Genomic DNA, 18,031 nt, shown 5'->3' with positions numbered 1-18,031 from the left:
CCTGTACAATCACTCTAGCTCTTCCTGATCTCTCTCCCATTTACTCTCCCTGCACTGCCCTTCACCAAAGACTGACAACACTATTACACTTTGCTACCTGATTATGCATGCGGATTGCACTTCACTGCTGTAGTAGATGCCAGCCCACTCAGGCCTGAATCACCTACTTTGGAGATATTCCCATAGCACACAATGTAGTTCTGAGGCCACAGGAGAAATATATCATGATTAAAGTCTCTACAGTCAGTATGCTAAAGGCATCCCTTTTCTGCATGTTTTCAGGCAGAGATGCTAACTTCTACATCTAATGATATGCAATTGACTCAGTACACACACTGGAAACTCTCATATTCTCTCAGTCTCGCCCCTTCCACCAGCTACCTCTGCAGCAGCCAGCCCTGCACAGGCCTCCCCCAGCTTCCTTCTGGGGCAAACTGACAGCACCTCACCTCTAGCCATGCCATGCACCTGTTGCTGTCTGTCCCGGGCCTCTGAGATGCCAAGGCATAGGACCACGCTTAAAGCTCACCACTGCCAAGAAAATGTGCAGAGGAGTTATTAACTCTAGGAGCACCTTAACCAGCAGGAATCGTAAGCCTATAGATAAATGCTTTCCTCTTTTCCTCATGCCAGACTGTTCTGAGGCCTTCTGAGGTTCCTATAGGACCGAACACATGTTGCTACTGCAGTGGCCAAGGCAGTGGTTTTCCTTTCTTCCCTATTTCACTCTGGTCTTCAATCCCATTTCCTGCCAGGGATCTCATCCTAGGTTCTGCTTTCTGCAGAGCCAGGCTAAAACAGTGTATTAGTCTGGTTGAGCTGCCATAAGAACATATCATACATTGGGTGGTTTAAACAAGAGAAATTTATTTCTCATAGTTCTGGAGGCTTGAAAGTCCAAGATCAAGGTCCAAAGTTTCAGTTTCTGATGAGGGCTCTCTTCTTGGCTTGCATATGGTCACCTTCTTGCTGTGTCCTCATGTGGCTTTTCCCCAGTGACTACAGGTGGAGAGATCTCTCTCTCCCTCTTCTTCTAAGGCCACTGATCCTATCTAGGACCCTACCCTTAAGACTTCATTAAATGTAATTAATGCCTAAAAGTCCTATCTCCAAATACAATTGAGATTTGGGGCTTTGACATACAAACTGGGGGAGGAGGATGCAATTCAGTCTCTAGCAGACACTGTCACTCAAAAACGTTAGTTTGATCTTGACCAATAAGCAGCTGAGAAAGGTCCTCCAAGATCCCACCACCTCCCCCCCCCTTTTTTTAAGCTCCCTTCCCCTCTCTCATGTTTTAATGACTAAGGTCAAGGTCCTATTTAGGAAAGGTCTTATGTTAGCTTGTTCTCATGAATATTAAATGTTTCTAGTGTTCTGCTGGTTATTTGAAAGACTACGTTAGAAGAACTACATTCTAGTCTTTTCCTACTTACCAGTTTAGGGAGTAACTTTTTACTAGATTAAGGAGTGACCTAGAGCAAATAATTTTGCCTTTCCCGACGGCTTTACTCAGCTATAAAGTGGGATAACAGCTGTAAAGTGGGTTAACCCAGCTATTTTGCTGGGTTAGGGGGATCCAAGGAGATGGAAAGTGGGGAGATGGCATTTTAAAAAAATAAAAGGAGCTCAACAATGGAAGAACCTTGGGGTACTTTGAGGGAGGACCCTGGCGCACCCCACGGATCTCCATGGTCCACATTCCAGAGTACTCTCAAAGCGCCTGGGTTCACAGAGCAGCTTGGTTTACTCTAAGCTGCTTGCCGCCAAACCCGCAGTGTTTACCAGAATCCGGGTGGTTTGCAAACCCAGATGTCAGATTTCCTGTCCCAGAGATTCTCAACTTGCTCACCCCCAACTCCTATCGGCCTCCCCAGGAAGGAGAGAGGGGGCTGGAAGCAGGCGGAGCTTGCACGGGGCAGCCTCACCACTCCTCTCTCCCCACCCCAAAGGCAGGAATTTCTGGGATGGGCAGATGGTCCACCGCCTCTTCCTCCTCCTTCTCCAAGCCCGAGTGAGTAGGGCGGGGAAAACCTCCGCAACGTCCCGGTCTCCAGCCCAGAGCCCCGGGTGTCGGCACACTGTGGCGACAGGGACGACGGCGTGGGCCTCCGGGAGGCTGGGGTGGCAAGGCCCGGGCAGGCGTGGAGCACCGAGGGGGCTGCGCTCCCGCCTCCAGCGCCGCGGCCCCCGCGCTCGGGCTTTGGCGCTGGCCCCCCGCGACCGTCACTCCGGGCGACCGGCGAGCCCGGTGGTTAGCGATGCTGTTGCTGCCGTCGCTGCCGCCCCTGCTGCTTCTGCTGGGGGCGCCACGGAGCCTCGCCGAGGGCGCGGTGACCGCGCTTACCCCCGAGTCGGTCCTCGAGTGGCAGGGTGAGTGTCCCCGGGCCGAAGAGACCAGATCGGCACATTACGGGCGGGGGTGGTTACGGCAGAGAAGAAAGGGGCGAAGCTGAGGGCGGGGAGGGGTGACCATATTTGTATGGTGGCCGCGTCTCGGTAGTCCGGAGAAGGCCGGCGGATGGGCCCGTCCTGCACCCGGACGGGCCTCGCACCCCACTCTTCCCGCCCCGCATCCTCCAGGCATCCGCGGGCGGCCCCCGGCCTGGGCTGGAAGGCAAAACTTGACTACACTCTGACCCGGGACAAGCCGGGCACAGAAGGATAGAAGACGTCTCAGAAAGTAGCCACCCGAGAGTTGTTTATTTGGGAGGATCATCACTCAGATAAATGAGGGCAAAAAGATGTCCCACTTCGTCCCCTCCCAAAGCAAACTTGGATGTGTGCCACTTGCCCAGTGGCCCCTAGCCAGGCTTCCAGCCCTCTGCTCCTTCTGGAAAGAATACTTAATCTTTTCTGTTAATATCTTGCAGACAGAGGCGTGGAGCCTCTGTAGGCCATGAACTATGCAAGCTGGAGCAAATAACCCTCTTTGCCTCTCAGTTTCTCTCATCAGAGAAATGGGGTGTGTGATATGCAGAGATCGTTGGTAAGGCATCTGGCAGGCTTGTGAGCCAGAGTTCCTTCAAAGTCACCCCCACAGCCCATGTGCACACATGGATCAAGTCACCAAACATTTATTTAGCACCCAATACAGAGAAGACTCATAAAAGCTGTGTGAAGAGTCATGAGGGGAGGTTGTCCTGCAGGGGCCCACAGTGGAGAATAACTAACTGCATGGGTGCCTCTAAGGCAGAGAGGCCAGTGTCTGAAACTGGAAGCAGCCCCTCTGTGAAAGGAGGAGGGAGGCAGGGGGGTAGATAAACCAGCAGGAGTCTCCAGGCAGCCTCTGTCCCTTCCTCTCCGCCTTTGGGGATAAGTTTGGAAAGAAGAGGTAAAACAAGGTGTGATCCATCCCTGCGTTCATTGTTTTGTTTTGCTTTGTTTTCCTTCTCAACTATGCCTACATTTTTGAGGTAATCTTTTCTGGACTGTATTCTCTAGCACTCCCACAAGGCTTTATCAGGGACAGGTTGAGTAATTCTTATTCTAAAATGGCCAAAGATCAGAGACCTCTTAACCTTCTTGGTAAATTCAATAGAAATGGTCCTGTGGGGGCACCTGGGTATCTCAGTCGGTTAAGCATCTGCCTTCGGCTCAGGTCATGATCCCAGGGTCCTGGGATCGAGCCCCACATCGGGCTCCCTGCTCAGCGGGGAGTCTGCTTCTCCTTCTCCCTCTGCCTTTCCCCCTGCTTGTGCTCTCTCTCTCTAACAAATAAATAAATAAATAAAATCTTTAAGGAAAGGAGGAAGGAAGGAAGGAAGGAAGGAAGGAAGAAGAAGAAGAAGAAGAAGAAGAAGAAGAAGAAGAAGAAAGAAAGAAAGAAAAAAAGAAAGAAAGAAGAAAGAAAAAGAAAGAAAGAAGAAAGAAAGAAAGAAAGAAAGAAAGAAAGAAAGAAAGAAAGAAAGAAAGAAAGAAAGAAAGAAAGAAATGGTCCTGTGGATGTACATCTGACCCCCTCGTAGGAACCATCTCCACTAAGAGTTTACCATACAGTGCTTTTTCCTTTACATTTTAGAATGTGCCTGAGTGCTAGTATCTAGAACAGGACAGCAGCCCATAGGACAGAAGCTGCACCCAAGCCACACAGAGAAAATGCACCAGTAAGCCTCTGAGCCCCGGTTAGCACTAAGGAGCTAATCCCTACTATATGTAGAAGCCCCAAATCCTGGCCTGAGATAGTTTCTAATCAGTGCCTTCTTAGTGGCCAAGGACACTCCGAAGTTAAAACCATCTGCTACCTCCTGTACATTCCAAGTGACAGTTTGCAAATCTGAAAATTTGACATAGTTGGCAGAGAGATTATTCAGGTATGAAAATATTTCGATGCAAGTAGTTTATTTGGGAGGTGATTCTAGAAGACACAATGGAAGAGTGAGGAAATGAGACAGGGAAGGGGCTCAATTTCACAGGAGCCCTTCTCAGTGACTGTGAAGAACGCAGTGGACCCACTGAAGCGCAGGAAACAGAGGTATTCATCCACCAACTCCCGTTCCTCCCTGATGGAGGGTCCCTCCTGGGGCACTAATCTCCTGGTCTCTGGCCTGAATGGAGCACTGTCAGGCAAGGAGACACAGAGAGTCAGTCAGAAAATATGAGAACTCTGTCAGGTAAATGACCTCCAGGGTAGGCTGTATGGATAACCAATGGAATCTGCTACTTACTCCCAGATTGGGAAGATAAAAATATGAGTAGGATATGTCCTCAAGAGGCCGAGAGTCCAGAGACAGACACAGAAACACAAAAAATTACAAAACAGTGCAGTAGATGTTAAGATCACAAGGAATGAGCAAAGTTCTAAAGGCATACTCAGAAGGTACTGGCCTGAGGGGCTGTGGATTACAAAAAGGCATTTATTTTCCTAAAAGATAAGTAGAAAGGAGATAGAACATTCTGGAGGAAAGCACAGAGGCACAGAATCACATGTTGGGCAATAGGCTGAAAGTTCTAGTCTAAGCTCTTTTGGATGGAAGAAAGAGGGCCCACGGAAGGTCACTCAGGCAAACATGAGGCTAGATATAAGGGCACTAGGATCTCAAGGGGGACCCGAGGACAGGCTCTCCTGTGCAGCCAGGCCTCCTGCGAACTGAGAACTGGCCTCTGAAATAAAGCAACGACTTCCTCTGTTTCCCTCTGTCAGGGGCTGCTTGCTGGTCCCTGTTCGGTTCTCTTTCTATGGACTGGTTTCTTCTGCGTCTACTTGCAGTACCTTTCATGTGTAGCTCCCACAGCTTCTTTGGAAGAGTTGCCTAATTTCCTAGGACAGGAATCTGGCCACACTTGTCATAGCCTGTTGGCTAGTCCCTGCACTCTGCCCTTGAATTAGAGGCCTTCCATGGCTGGTAGGCTGCAATAGTGGTGTGAGGTGCACACATGGATCTGCTCCATCAGGGGCTGTGATTGAGTAGATCCCCAGAATAGGGTTGTGGCAGGACAAGAAGTTATGACAGATCAATATTCGGATGCATGCAAGAGATGAGGAAATGAAGAGTTTGGTTAGAGGCACTCTGCTTAAGGAAAATAAATTCTGGTGACGTGAACTGGGTACTGCTGAGAACAGCTTCATGAGTTCAGACAAAAGGGAACCAGAACACACTTTTAAGTTTAGGAATGCCATGGTCAGTTTGGGACTTGAAGAGGGTAATTATGGAGGTCAGCAAAAAGACCATGTGAGAGGTTAAATCAACTCTCATGAAGAAAGACATTGATGATCTGGGCTAAGTCAGTCACAGCAGGAATACTAAGAAGCAGAAAGTTTGGATTCAAGAAATATGGGTTAAAAAAAGAAGAAAATTAAAAATAATAAACTCAGTGAAAGACATAGAAGAAATGGCAGAAGAGGAGGGACAGCGGTTATAAAATGGAAATAACAAGTTTTGGAGGTGGATCCTTTCTTGATAGTGACCAAGTCCAAGGTGTGGTTGTAGGCGTGGTCACTGAAGTGGGGAACAGGTGAAAGAAGGTCCTCGGGACAGTGGAAGTTGAGGAACCCATCATCCACAGCAATACAGACATATGTGTGTGAAACAAAAGTTTCATTTAAAAAATACCACTACCTGGGGCGCCTGGGTGGCTCAGTTGTTAAGCGTCTGCCTTTGGCTCAGGTCATGATCCCAGGGTCCTGGGATCGAGCCCCACATCGGGCTCCCTGCTCCGTGGGAAGCCTGCTTCTCTCTCTCCCACTCCCCCCTGCTTGTGTTCCCTCTCTCGCTGTGTCTCTCTCTGTTAAATAAATAAAATCTTTTAAAAATAAATAAATAAATAAATAAATAATAAAATAAATAAAAAATACCATTACCTAATACGATGTGCTGCTACTCATCTACTCTGTCCCATTCCACTTTGTCTTGTAACACGGGTTATGACACACTACACTGATATCATGACCCATTCATGAACCATGACCTGTGGTGGAGAAAACACTGGGTTGGAGTATTAGGGCATCTGTGCAGAAGTTAAAGGCATTGAGGTGGAGAGGAGAACAGGGAGCCTGCTGGCATCAAAGTCATTGCGAATGTAAGGAAGAGGTTCAGGATGGTGTACCCCAGTGTTGAGGAAGGGAAGACCATGTGCCATGGGGGAGAGGTTTCTGAAGGAGGGTGATGAGAGCCACCACCTGGAGGCAGGAATGGGGAGACGAGGTGACCCTGAGATTTCCCCATAGCTTCCATTTCTGATACAAAGGTAACGGTGGTTCCCTTGACTGCTCCTCGTAGTAACTAACAATTGGACAATGATTACTGTGTGCTATTTTACACACATTAACACACTGAGTCTTTACCACAATGAGGTAGGTACTATTAATACATACCCTTCTTTACCGATGAAGAAGGTTAAAGAGTTTGCACCTATAGGAACTAGAAAAATGGGAATTCGAACCAGGCACTCAAGCACTAATGCAAAAGACACCCCCCACACACACACATAGCCTTATGACCTCACAAAATAATTCACTCTGTATCCTGTTGTTTGATGGGAGCATGTGATTTGATTCTGTGACAGGAGGAACAGGAAGCCAGCCTCTTGTGCTCTGCAATTCTTCCTTTTCCAAACCAGTATGTCTACATGTTAAGGGTGAATATTTTCATAAAGCAGAAAAGCTACTGATTTGGGCAATTCCTACACCCCTGCTCAACGAGCCATTCTCCTAATCTAGAGATGTGGAATTTAAGTACAAGCCTGATCAGATACTGGTTTAGCTGTCCTACCCGGTCATCAATCACTCCCACCACCTGACTCTGTTCCTCCCATCTTCATCATCATCTCTCAGAATCTCTTCCACTTCATACTTTTCTCATCCCAACTTCTCTGACTGGCTGTTTTCCTCACGAGCCTTTGAGAGTCAGCATAGACTTCCAATTTTCCTGGTGCTTTCCTTTTTCTCATTAAGCTTCTAACCTCTTTTTATTGTTGGTTGTTACAGTAACAACTGTAATCATTGTGTGATTCCACACAATGCAGGTTCCAAGCCAATGACCAGAACAGTAGAGTCACACAGAGATCTCAGTTGTCCCCTCATCTCCCCTTCCTTGACCTAACAATTTGCTTATTTATATCCAGTTTTCTGAAGAAATGATTCCTTTGTTTTGCCTCTTCTAAACTCATCCCTGTGTGATGAACCCTTATATGATCTATCAACCCTCATATGAACTATATTACTATCAAAGTAGTATAGTTGAGACATTTATAGACCCTTGCCTCCACTTTCTTGTAGAAATTATCCTTGAAAGCCTTTTAGGAGATGTTCCAATACAAAGCTAGGAACGTAAATTATATTTCTTTAATTATTCAGAGTGAAAGGAAAAACTGTTCATAAAAGAAACAAACAAATGCCTTTTAAACACTGTACTAAGTCATTCAGGGAAAAATATTTTATAAAACCACTCAAGAAAAATGGAGGAATATTATTAAAATTTCTGTAAATTGGATTCTGTGATACAGAGCTAAACAAAACAAACAAAAGAGGTTTCTGCTTTCATGTGTGGCCACATGATTTTTTAATTTATGATACTTTCCAGATTACTACAGTTCCAAAGAAATATGCTACTATGCTAAGTGAAATAAGTCAGTCAGGGAAAGAAAAATATCATATGATTTCACTTATATGTGGAATTTAAGAAAAAAAACAAATCAGTAAAGAAAAAAAAAAGAGTGAGACAAACAAAGAAACAGACTCTTAACTATAGAGAACAAACTGATGGTTACCAGAGGGGAGGTGAGTGGGAGAATGCGTGAAATAGGTGATGGGGATTAAGGAGTACACTGGTTGTGATGGGCACTGGGTGATGTATGGAAGTGTTGAATCACTAAATTGTACACCTGAAACTAATATTACACTGAATGTTAACTAACTGGAATTTAAATGAAAACTTAATTTAAAAAAAGTAAATGGCTAACCTAAAAATATATTCAGCCTCCCAGGTAATAAAATAAATGCAAAAAAAGGTGTTAGCATGAAAAAGAAATATGCTAGTAAAAAAAGTTTTACTATTTCTGGCTTTTGGCATTCTTCTCTTGAGAACTTTCCTTTTCAATTACGAAAATATAAGAGGAAATTCAAAGTAGTTCTCTAACTAAAAACATTGTTGTCTTATTTGGCACTATCCATGTTCAATGTTAAGATTTGCTTTTGTTTTATTAACATTTATAGAGTGATCACAGTGACTGAGGTAATCCTTATCACGATCCTGTGAAGCCAATGCTATTATTATACCCATTGTGCAGATGGAGAAACCAAGGCAGTTACTGTTCAGCTTCAAGCAGTTCTGCCGTAAAAGAAGTGCTCTGTAGTTTGCTAGTCTTTCTTCCATAGTGTTAGATTTGTTCAAGTAAGAACAGGGTGGGTTCATGGGCATGTGGCCCATGAAGACACAGAGTGCCATGCTCAGCAGGGCATTGCACTTGGAGTTTAATGTTCTGTGGTTTTGGGTCTTGCAATTCTTAATAACTTTAATCTCTGAATTTGTGCTTTGGGCATGAAGTCTCATGGGACAACAGAGCATGAGCCAGAAGCTAGAAGCTAGTTCAAGCTCAGTCCCACTTGTGTCACACCCCCACCCCCACCCCGCCAGATCCCCTGGATGGGTTCTAAGCGGCTGCCTCCCCACTCCTACCCTCTATCCACTGTGCTAACAGGTTGTGTTCAGGTTGGAGGACAGGGGGCCCGGGGTCTGCTAGTGGAAGACCAGTGGCATCTCAGGGAGGAGCAAGGCAGCGGCTACGCCCGCTGGGCTGACAGCACCAGGTGTGTTTGGTGAGGACTGAGTGGGGAGCCTGTCACCTATCCCCAATCCAGGCACTGAGCGTGAGTCCAGCACTGGCTGGCACAGAGGCTGCAATCCCTTGTGGGCTCACGGGAAGTGGAGATTGACTTGACTTCCCTGGCCCAGGCAGGAACCCACATTTTTATCTTACTCTGGGCCCTGCAAAGTAGGGAGCCAGCCTGAATCAGAAGCATGGGGACTACTATGGTTTGAATTGTATCCCCCTCAAAATTTGTATGTTGAATTCCTAACCCCCATTACCTCAGAATGAGAACTTATTTGGAGATAGGGCCTTTATGGAGATAATCAAGTTAAAATGAGGTGCTTAGGGTGGGCCTTAATTTAATATGACTGGTGTCCTTATAAGAAGGGGAAATTGGAACACAGAAATATGCATAGAGAGTAGATGATATGAAGAGGCACAGGGAGAAGACGCTCATCTACAAGCCAAGGAGGGAGCCTGGACCAGATACTTCTCTCACAGGCTCAGATGGGGCCAATCCTGCTGACACCTTGATTTTTTACTTCTAGCCTCCAAATCTGTGGGACAGTGAATTTCTATGAAGTCACTCCGTTTGTGGTACTTTGTTATTGCAGCCCTAGCAAACTAGTACAGGAACTAACAACATATCTACCATTAATAGTTGTTTTTGTGTTTGTGTTAATTTCTATCTCCCAGTTAAGTAAATGTGTATTTTTCTTAAATGGGTATATTCTTAAAGCACCTAAGATGGATGAGCTCGTGTAAACAGTTTTGCGTTCAATAATGTCACATCATTTCCAGAGTTGTTTTGGCTGTTGGTGAAGTTGTTTTCTGTTTCTATTTGTTTTGGTGACCTAGTCTTTGAATCACATCCCCAGGGCTTCAACAAGCAGGCATTTGTAGAGGGAAGTTTAACTGTGTTCTGTCTTACTGTGTCTTGCCGTAACTTGCTCTTTGTAGCCAGGCTTCCTGGTGACTGATATGGTATGTTTTCAAGTCTATAAAAAGATAACAGAGCTGCTGTGAATAATGATTTTTATACCAGCCATGTCTATTAGGTACTTTTGAGTTAAAGACAAAATGATGGAGGGATAGACTAAAAGCTAAAAGGAAGAGAAAGGTTTTCAACTCAACTTATCAATTCACTGGTAAGATACAGAGAGATACAGCGAAGAACCTCAGAAGAGATGAGATTTTCTGCAAGGGTCAGCTACTGCTAACTGAGGAAGGGACGGGAGGGAATCTGAGTAAGCACGGTGTGGTAAGGACAGTCTACAAGGGTTAACCCACTTCACACAGGGTTTGGTAACAGGCAATTTGAATCCCCACAAAACTGGAGCCAGTGGAGCTGATTAGCTGGGTTTCATGTTTCCCGCATGTGAGAAAGAGCATTGTGTGCCCCGTGGAACTGGGAGTGGTGATTTGGGAAGATTAGAAAAAAAAGGGAGAGAACACGTAAAAAGATTTAGCAAGAGGGATCCCATAGGCCTGTGGAGATGATGATTATCCAGGTTCAGAAGCTGCAGGAAAAGAAAGAAAGCTCAAAGTCAAGGACAGTGCTAGGGCAGATAAAGAAACGGAAGTTCTGCGACAGGATAAGGACATATTTTAAAATGTACTTTATATTTTAGTTGATTAATAGCAGGCAATTGAGAGGTAGCCACAGGCTTTGTTAGGTGCTGTCAGATTAAGAGACAAACACCAAATCTCAGATGATTTGGGATAAAATGCAAATATGCATGCAGAGAGGGCCAGAAGGGACAGGCACACTTTTCACTTTGTTCTGCGGGACTGTTCTTTCAAGTTCTGCAAGCATCAGAAATTCCTTGCTTATTGGTTTGGAAAGTCATATTAAGAATCCAGATTTTCTGCATCATTCAGCCATGAACAGAACTTGATTCAGTGGCTTACAACATCCTTTCCTGCTACAGAGTAATCTAAGTAAGGAACACAATCAGATCTGAATCCACTGTTCACTGCACAGGACAAACCCAAATTTGTGTTGCTGGAAAAGGTCAATACATCTCAAGAGAGACACTGCTCACCTTCAGATTGGTTACAGGAGAGAAATGCCCTCCCCACTATCTTCTGGACCCTTTCCACGCCCAAACTGAAATACAGTAGTCTCCCTCTTTTCGCGGGGGATACATTCTGAGACCCCCAGTGGATGCCTGAAACCGCAGATGGTACCAAACCCTATATATACTATGTTTTTTCCTATACATACATACTTAGGATAAAGTTTAATTTATAAATTAGACACAGTAAGAGATTAACCACAGTAACTAATAATGAAATGAAAGAATTATAATATACTGTAATAAAAATTATGTGAATGTGGTCTCGCTCAAAATATCTCGTTGTACTGTATTCACCCTTCTTGTGCCGATGCGAGATAATAAAATATCTATGTGATGAGATGAAGTGAGGTGAATGCCGTAGGTATTATAACATAGTATTAGGCTACCCGCGACCTTCTGGTAACACCTCAGAAGAGGGATCATCTGCTGTCTGACCATGGTTGACCTTGGGTAAACTGAAACTGCCAAAAGCAAAATGGAAGCTAAGGGTGGGGGAGGGACTACTGTACTGTCAGAGCGTAAAGGAACTGGACAGACTCAGGAGATGTTATAGGGCAGAGAGTGCCTGAGCACCGGCCGTGTGGGTGGATAGAGGAGAAGATCTTTAGTTTTTTTTAAAGATTTTATTTATTTATTTGACAGGGAGAGACACAGTGAGAGAGGGAACACAAGCAGGGGGAGTGGGAGAGGGAGAAGCAGGCTTCCCACTGAGCAGGGAGCCTGATGCGGGGCTCCTTCCCAGGACTCTGGGACCATGACCTAAGCCGAAGGCAGACGCTTAACGACGGAGCCACCCAGGTGCCCTGAGGAGAAGAGCTTTAAATCCAGGCAAATGGGGTGGGAGATTGAAACTGGATTGTATTTGCCAAGCTGTGGTTTCCTAATAGCTTTCTTAAGCATTGCACTTGATGTGAACCGTGTATGTGAACTTTTCCTTCCTCTTCCCTTAATATGGAGGAGCACAGAGGCTGACTTTTTATGTGTAGTTGGATTAGGTGGCCACCACCATAATGGAATTTATTAAATACCAGAAAGCCCTTTGCTTGCCTAAAATCCACCATAAAAAGAGCATTTCTTTAGGAATTGTTGTTTTATTGCTTGTTTCAAGTGTTTTTGTGTGAAAAGTACAGAAACCTCAATGAAGTCTTAATGCTTCAAACCTTATCTTACTCACTTACCACTTCAAACCTCCACCCATTTCTAAGAGAAGAGCTGTCTAAAGCGGACGGAGGCACCCCAAGGCAGGTGGAGGTGATCAGAAGGGGTGCCAAAAGTGAAGTAGTGGGGGCGTCAAGGGAAATGTCCTACAGGTACCTACAGTCAGCACCATTCCAACGGACGGATCAGACGGGAATAGTAGCCCCAGGCTTTAGACTCCAACCTCATGGTATCGTAGGAATTGGCAGGCATTTGCCAGCCAACTGAACAGCTGAAACCAGAAAACAAATCATTGCAATTACCTTTTCCAGAAACCTCACGTTCCATTGATCACTAAATCTTGTCATTTCTTCCCCCTTTAAATTCTCTTTCTAGTGACTGGAGTCTCACCATTCCCTCCTTTCCTTTCTCACCACACCCAGCTGAATTGAGGCCTTCTGTCCCCTTACTGGATCATAGCAATAATCCCCAGACAGTGCTCCAGCTCCGTGGTGGACTGTCTCATCCCACCTAAGGATGAGAACTCCTCCAGGCCAGGAACTTGGACGTTTGTCTCACACCTATATTCTTAGCACCTAAAACAATGCTGGGCACACAGTAAGTGCTCAGTAAATGCTTTTGTTGAATGATTCACCATGCCAATTCATCTACACCAGAGCCTCAGTCATGCCTTCTCTTATTCCCAAAGCTCTCTCTCTCATCTGAAGAATAATAGACAAATTTTTTAATGAAATTCAACTTCGTCATAAAATGACCTCAAACCACCTCTTTCTAATTTTATATTGTATAACCACCAGAGTCTTTTATATAGGTGGACTCTCATCACCCTGGAGCTGATTATTTTTGTCACTTCTGAGATTTGGTGATATTCGCTCTGCCTAGAATGCCTCCTTGCCCACCTCCTCAGCTGTGCACCTATAGACCTCCTCCACTATTCTGAACTCTCTCTTTCTCTATTTCTGCAATGAAAACAGGCATCTTGCTTGGCTAGTTCACCAATGTGCCTCTGTGTGTGACAAAAGTTAGGTCACTAATAAATGACTGTTGAATGAAAATGTGTGTGTGTGTGTGTGTGTGTGTGTGTGTGAGAGAGAGAGAGAGAGAGATTTCTCTGAAAAGCCAAATTACCCCTCCTAACCCTGGCTTTTACCTCAATATGTTTATTTATACCTCTGACATCAAAATATACTTCAGCGTTAAGTTATAATTCTTTCTGTACATTTCATGATATACTCCCAGGGTTAACATCAATTCCTTAAGGGCAAACACTATGACATACATATCCTTCTTTCTGCAGGGTTCCTAACACATACCATACTAGGGACTGAAAAAATGTTTGTTTGAAATTTTAAGTCTCCTACTTCAAATTTTTGGCAACAATCTGCAGCAGTTTATTTTCTTCTTTATATGTTATCAATTAATGTATGTAAATAAAGCTAGAACTAGACCTATATTGTCCTCACTGAGCACATGGATATTAAACTTCAGAGACAAAATGGATTCGGAAAAAAATGTAAAAGAATGATTCAGTGAAATAACCTTTATAGTCCCACCAGCTCTAAAGTTCATGGTTCGGGTTTATGGGTAAAGTTAGTCTCCTCCAAATGGCCTAATTCCTTCCAGTCTGTTCTCTGTCTCCTCCCTGGAAAGTGGGCAAGTGCATGCAACCACACCCACTCTCCCCACTCAGAATGATCCGAGGACACTGAGGACCCATGTCCACCTCACATATGACACTAGTTGAGGATCCAGTCAAGTGTCTTAAGTTCTGGGCTATTTTCTTTTGTTTTTCATCACTTGCTTTAAGGGTTATTTTAAATGTAGTTATAATGTTTTCTTTGGAATTGATGGAACTCCTTTCTTTTCTTTAACTAGAATTCTCATGATTTCAGAAGAAATAGATATACTTTTATGGGACAGATATTTAGACAAATAATTCTTCTCTCTGTCTCTGGTCTCTGGTGCCTACCACATGGTTAGCACTCAATGAATACTTGCGGAATGTAGTAATATTCTACATGCAGTCATAAAAGGATTACCTTAAACCTAAGTTCCACATTTGATCAAGGAAGAATTCTCCTCCCATTTCTTAGAAAAATACATGTTAGGGGCACCTGGGTGGCTCAGTCGTTAGGTGTCTGCCTTTGGCTCAGGTCATGATCCCAGGGTCCTGGGATCGAGCCCCACATCGAGCTCCCTGCTCAGCGGGAATCCTGCTTCTCCTTCTCCCACTCCCCCTGCTTGTGTTCCCTCTCTCGCTGTGTCTCTCTCCGTCAAATAAATAAATAAAATCTTTAAAAAAAAAAAAGTACATGTTATCCTGTGGGGCCAAAGGGTGGGTCTAAAATGATCTCCTCCTCAGAAGAACCCAGAAGTAGAAAGTAGAACCACTGTCTTCTGTGGATTTTATCCCCTACCCCCACCCTCGCAAAAAGGATAAAAGTTAGCTTATAAGTTACTTCTAGTAAATCAATCCTTTCTTTCCTCTTAAACTTATAATTATGAAGGGAAGTATAATAACATTTTACTGCAAAGAGATTTAGTAATTCTGGCAGTCCTTCATTAATCACTTAATCAGTGTTCAAGCAGAACTGATGTCCTTGACATATATAATCAATCTTGATTCCTCCCACATTTGATTTTCATCCTTTCAAAACCTGACTATAGACACTAAGGATTGGTGGCCTTTTTCCACATTATGTTTTTGTTACAGACAACCCATATATGCATATAACAATAATCAGAATATTGATACCTGTATTGGGTCTCCTCATAGTCTATTTGAAAGCAGTTGTTTTCTCTTCAGTGAATTTATAGAGATTAATGGTGCCAGGACCAGATTCTATTATAGTTTAATGGGAAAATGGGATTGGGTCATTTTTTAGCTTCATATGGCCTAGTATTCTTTTGGAGATGGCATATTTATTGTTATTGTTAAGCCAGAGCTACTTGTTTATGATACATTCTGAGGAACTTTTCCAAAAGCTACATTCTAAAGGCAGCTGGGCATGAAAACATAACACGCCAAAGGTGAGCAGCATGGGATTAAGTTTGTCAAATATCTTCTGCTTCAGAAGGGTATTTTTATGATCACTGGTGTAACTCCAGAAGTTCTGATCCCACCACTCCTTTTCTCGTAACACTTAATAATTTGAACATTTAAAAACATTATTTATTCACCCAAAATTTTAGTGATATATAATTTCAATGTTGACTTACAGACCATCCATTCACTCATCCATACACTGCTTGTCAACATCATGTGTTTGTCTCTTTCTTATCAGAGAGCTGCAGTATAGACTTCACAGGTAGATACTAGTGTGGAAGATGAACAGATGAGGACTCTTAATTCATGATTGCTCACATATTTGAACAAACAAGACAAGAATTTTGTTATCTGGCTTTTGAAGAGTATTTTTCCTCCATAAAAGGTGACTTCAGGATTTTTTTAAAAGTCTACACACACTGTGTGCTGCAAAAGCTAGAGTAAAAATGAATTTTTCTGGTAATGATAGAAGAGAAGTCTTTGGGGATGCTCAAGTTAGCACTCTCCAGGTGTTCAATCAGATCTATGTTGCCTCTGCAGACCAAGAATTGGGAAGCCAAAGGGATGATAGTAATAATAACATCGACTTGCTGAAGTCTTCCTATGCCAAGGTGGTGTATGATGTGCTTTGCATGGGTTATTTAATGGAATACTTTTAGTATCCCTGTGAGATCAGTATCACATATGCTCCCAGTTCAAAAGGGAAAGGTGAGGCTCATTGAGATTAAAAATTTGCCCAAAATTCCAGACCAGTCTGCCTGACTGAGAGTCCTCAACCCCTCGTCTCTCTACCCATCTTAGGTGTATAAACTGAGGCCCAGGGGGCTGAGATCCAGCCAGTAAGTAGGTGGCTATATTTGAACATGTATTTGAGATAGAAGCTAACCTACAGAACAGTTATAGTAAAATAATTATCCTTTAGTGAAAAATTAATGAAACTCTGGGCTAGCTAGAAAGTAATTAGTAGATTACAACAGAAATTAAGGTTAACCTTCTACCCAGGCATGAAAAGGTGAAAAGGAGAGTTGGAGAGAAGGTTAATTATCAGAGTCCACATCACTTTGGCAAGGGGTAGATTTGATCTTGAATGACTATTACTAATAACCATATAGACATCGTCTTCATTAGGAAAACAAATCTCCTGATCTAAATGAAATCTCCCTAAAACCATTCATTCTCTTCCCCCGCCCAAACACACTTGCTTCTCTTTTGCTCTGATATATGATGATCAAAGCAATTTTCTGACAACTAATTCAACTCCCCAAATATATGGTTATGAGTAAAGTTATCAATTATTAAATGAGGCATAGCTTTAATTAATACATTGACAATCTTTTTTTTTAACAATGTCGTCAGTGATTTTGGTTACAGTAAATCAGTTCTTGGCCTGAGTAACTTTGGAAAAAACAAAAGAACTTTTACCAAAATGAAACATTGTCCCCATGCACTGATGCACAAGGAGGCTTGTCCTGCACTGTCCCAAATCTCCAGAAGGCCTCCGCCTGTCATTCTATGCCCCCGCCACACAACACAACTTGCCCTAAACCACAGCCATTTTAAGGAAAGCTGATAAGGTTCCTTCAGCTTTTTAAAGAATGGAGAGGAGGTAAAATATAAGAAGGGAGCCTACCTAATGAGTGAACAAAAGAGCTCTTGGACCTTGACCAGACATTCTGAGGTGAGAAGCTCAGGAACCCCAGGCCTTCCAACCTCTGCAGGCAGGACTGTGCAGCGTCAGCACATTTAATCAATATCAAGCATTTACTGAACTTCTATAACGTACTCGGTTCATTCCGTGCTTAGACTGAAGAAATTAGACATGATTTCTACCTCCAAAAAACCTGTGAGAGGACACGTTCATAATTGTATAACAGGTGTTTTCCAGACCAGTGACTTGAGAGATAGTCCGATAGTGGGCAGGTAGCTAACACCCATGCCCTGGCTGGGCCCCACCAGCTTTTCCACAGGAAATTCACCGAAATCTCTTCTGCCGGCTCCAGAGGTTAGAGGCTCAGAAGTGTATCACAAAAGCCTACTTTCTCCACATCTCTCTGTGGCCTGAGTGGCTTGGCCACTGCCATAGTCCTCTACCATCCCTCATGTATCTACACGTGGTGCCGGGTCTGAGCCAGTGTCCTGGGCATCCACCTATTGCTGGTCCCACCCAATGAGGCTGCTCTCGTGAAGAGGCCATCCCCAGAGCAAATGTCCCCACTTTTTTACTCCACATGGAGCCAGCACTGAGAACAAATGTGGAGAAGCTTTTTTCCCACCAGCATTGCACCTTGTATCAAGACACAAAACAGCACTTCACTTATACACTTTTGTTTTTCTATAGGAATCTGATGGTAGAACTTTCCATTTCAGTGACCCTTGGTTCAGCTGGTAGGTTTCTAATATTCAGGCACTTGCCTGAAGAAAACCAAAGGGTCACCATACCTCTGGGCATACAATGTCCCTCCCTTTTAGCCCTGGGTATTATTACCAATCCCTGCTC

The 18,031-nt window shown here is 43.9% G+C and overlaps 1 protein-coding gene across 2 annotated transcripts in view; it reads left to right on the top strand.

Annotated features, from left to right (window-relative positions):
* The first annotated feature begins 1,957 nt into the window (after positions 1 to 1,957).
* Positions 1,958 to 18,031, top strand: part of PLA2R1 (phospholipase A2 receptor 1) — a 115,497-nt gene continuing 99,423 nt past the window's right edge. For both annotated transcript variants that reach the window (XM_078070878.1, XM_036070995.2), the window contains exon 1: positions 1,958 to 2,373. In XM_078070878.1, coding sequence (XP_077927004.1) covers positions 2,262 to 2,373 — 112 coding nt within the window. In that variant the 5' untranslated portion in view covers positions 1,958 to 2,261. The remainder of the gene's footprint in view (positions 2,374 to 18,031) is intronic.

This window comes from Halichoerus grypus, chromosome 4 (genome assembly GCF_964656455.1).
Source record: "Halichoerus grypus chromosome 4, mHalGry1.hap1.1, whole genome shotgun sequence".
Lineage (NCBI taxonomy): Eukaryota > Metazoa > Chordata > Mammalia > Carnivora > Phocidae > Halichoerus > Halichoerus grypus.
Note: the sequence above shows the minus strand (reverse complement) of the source record. Positions and strands in the feature narration are given on the sequence as shown.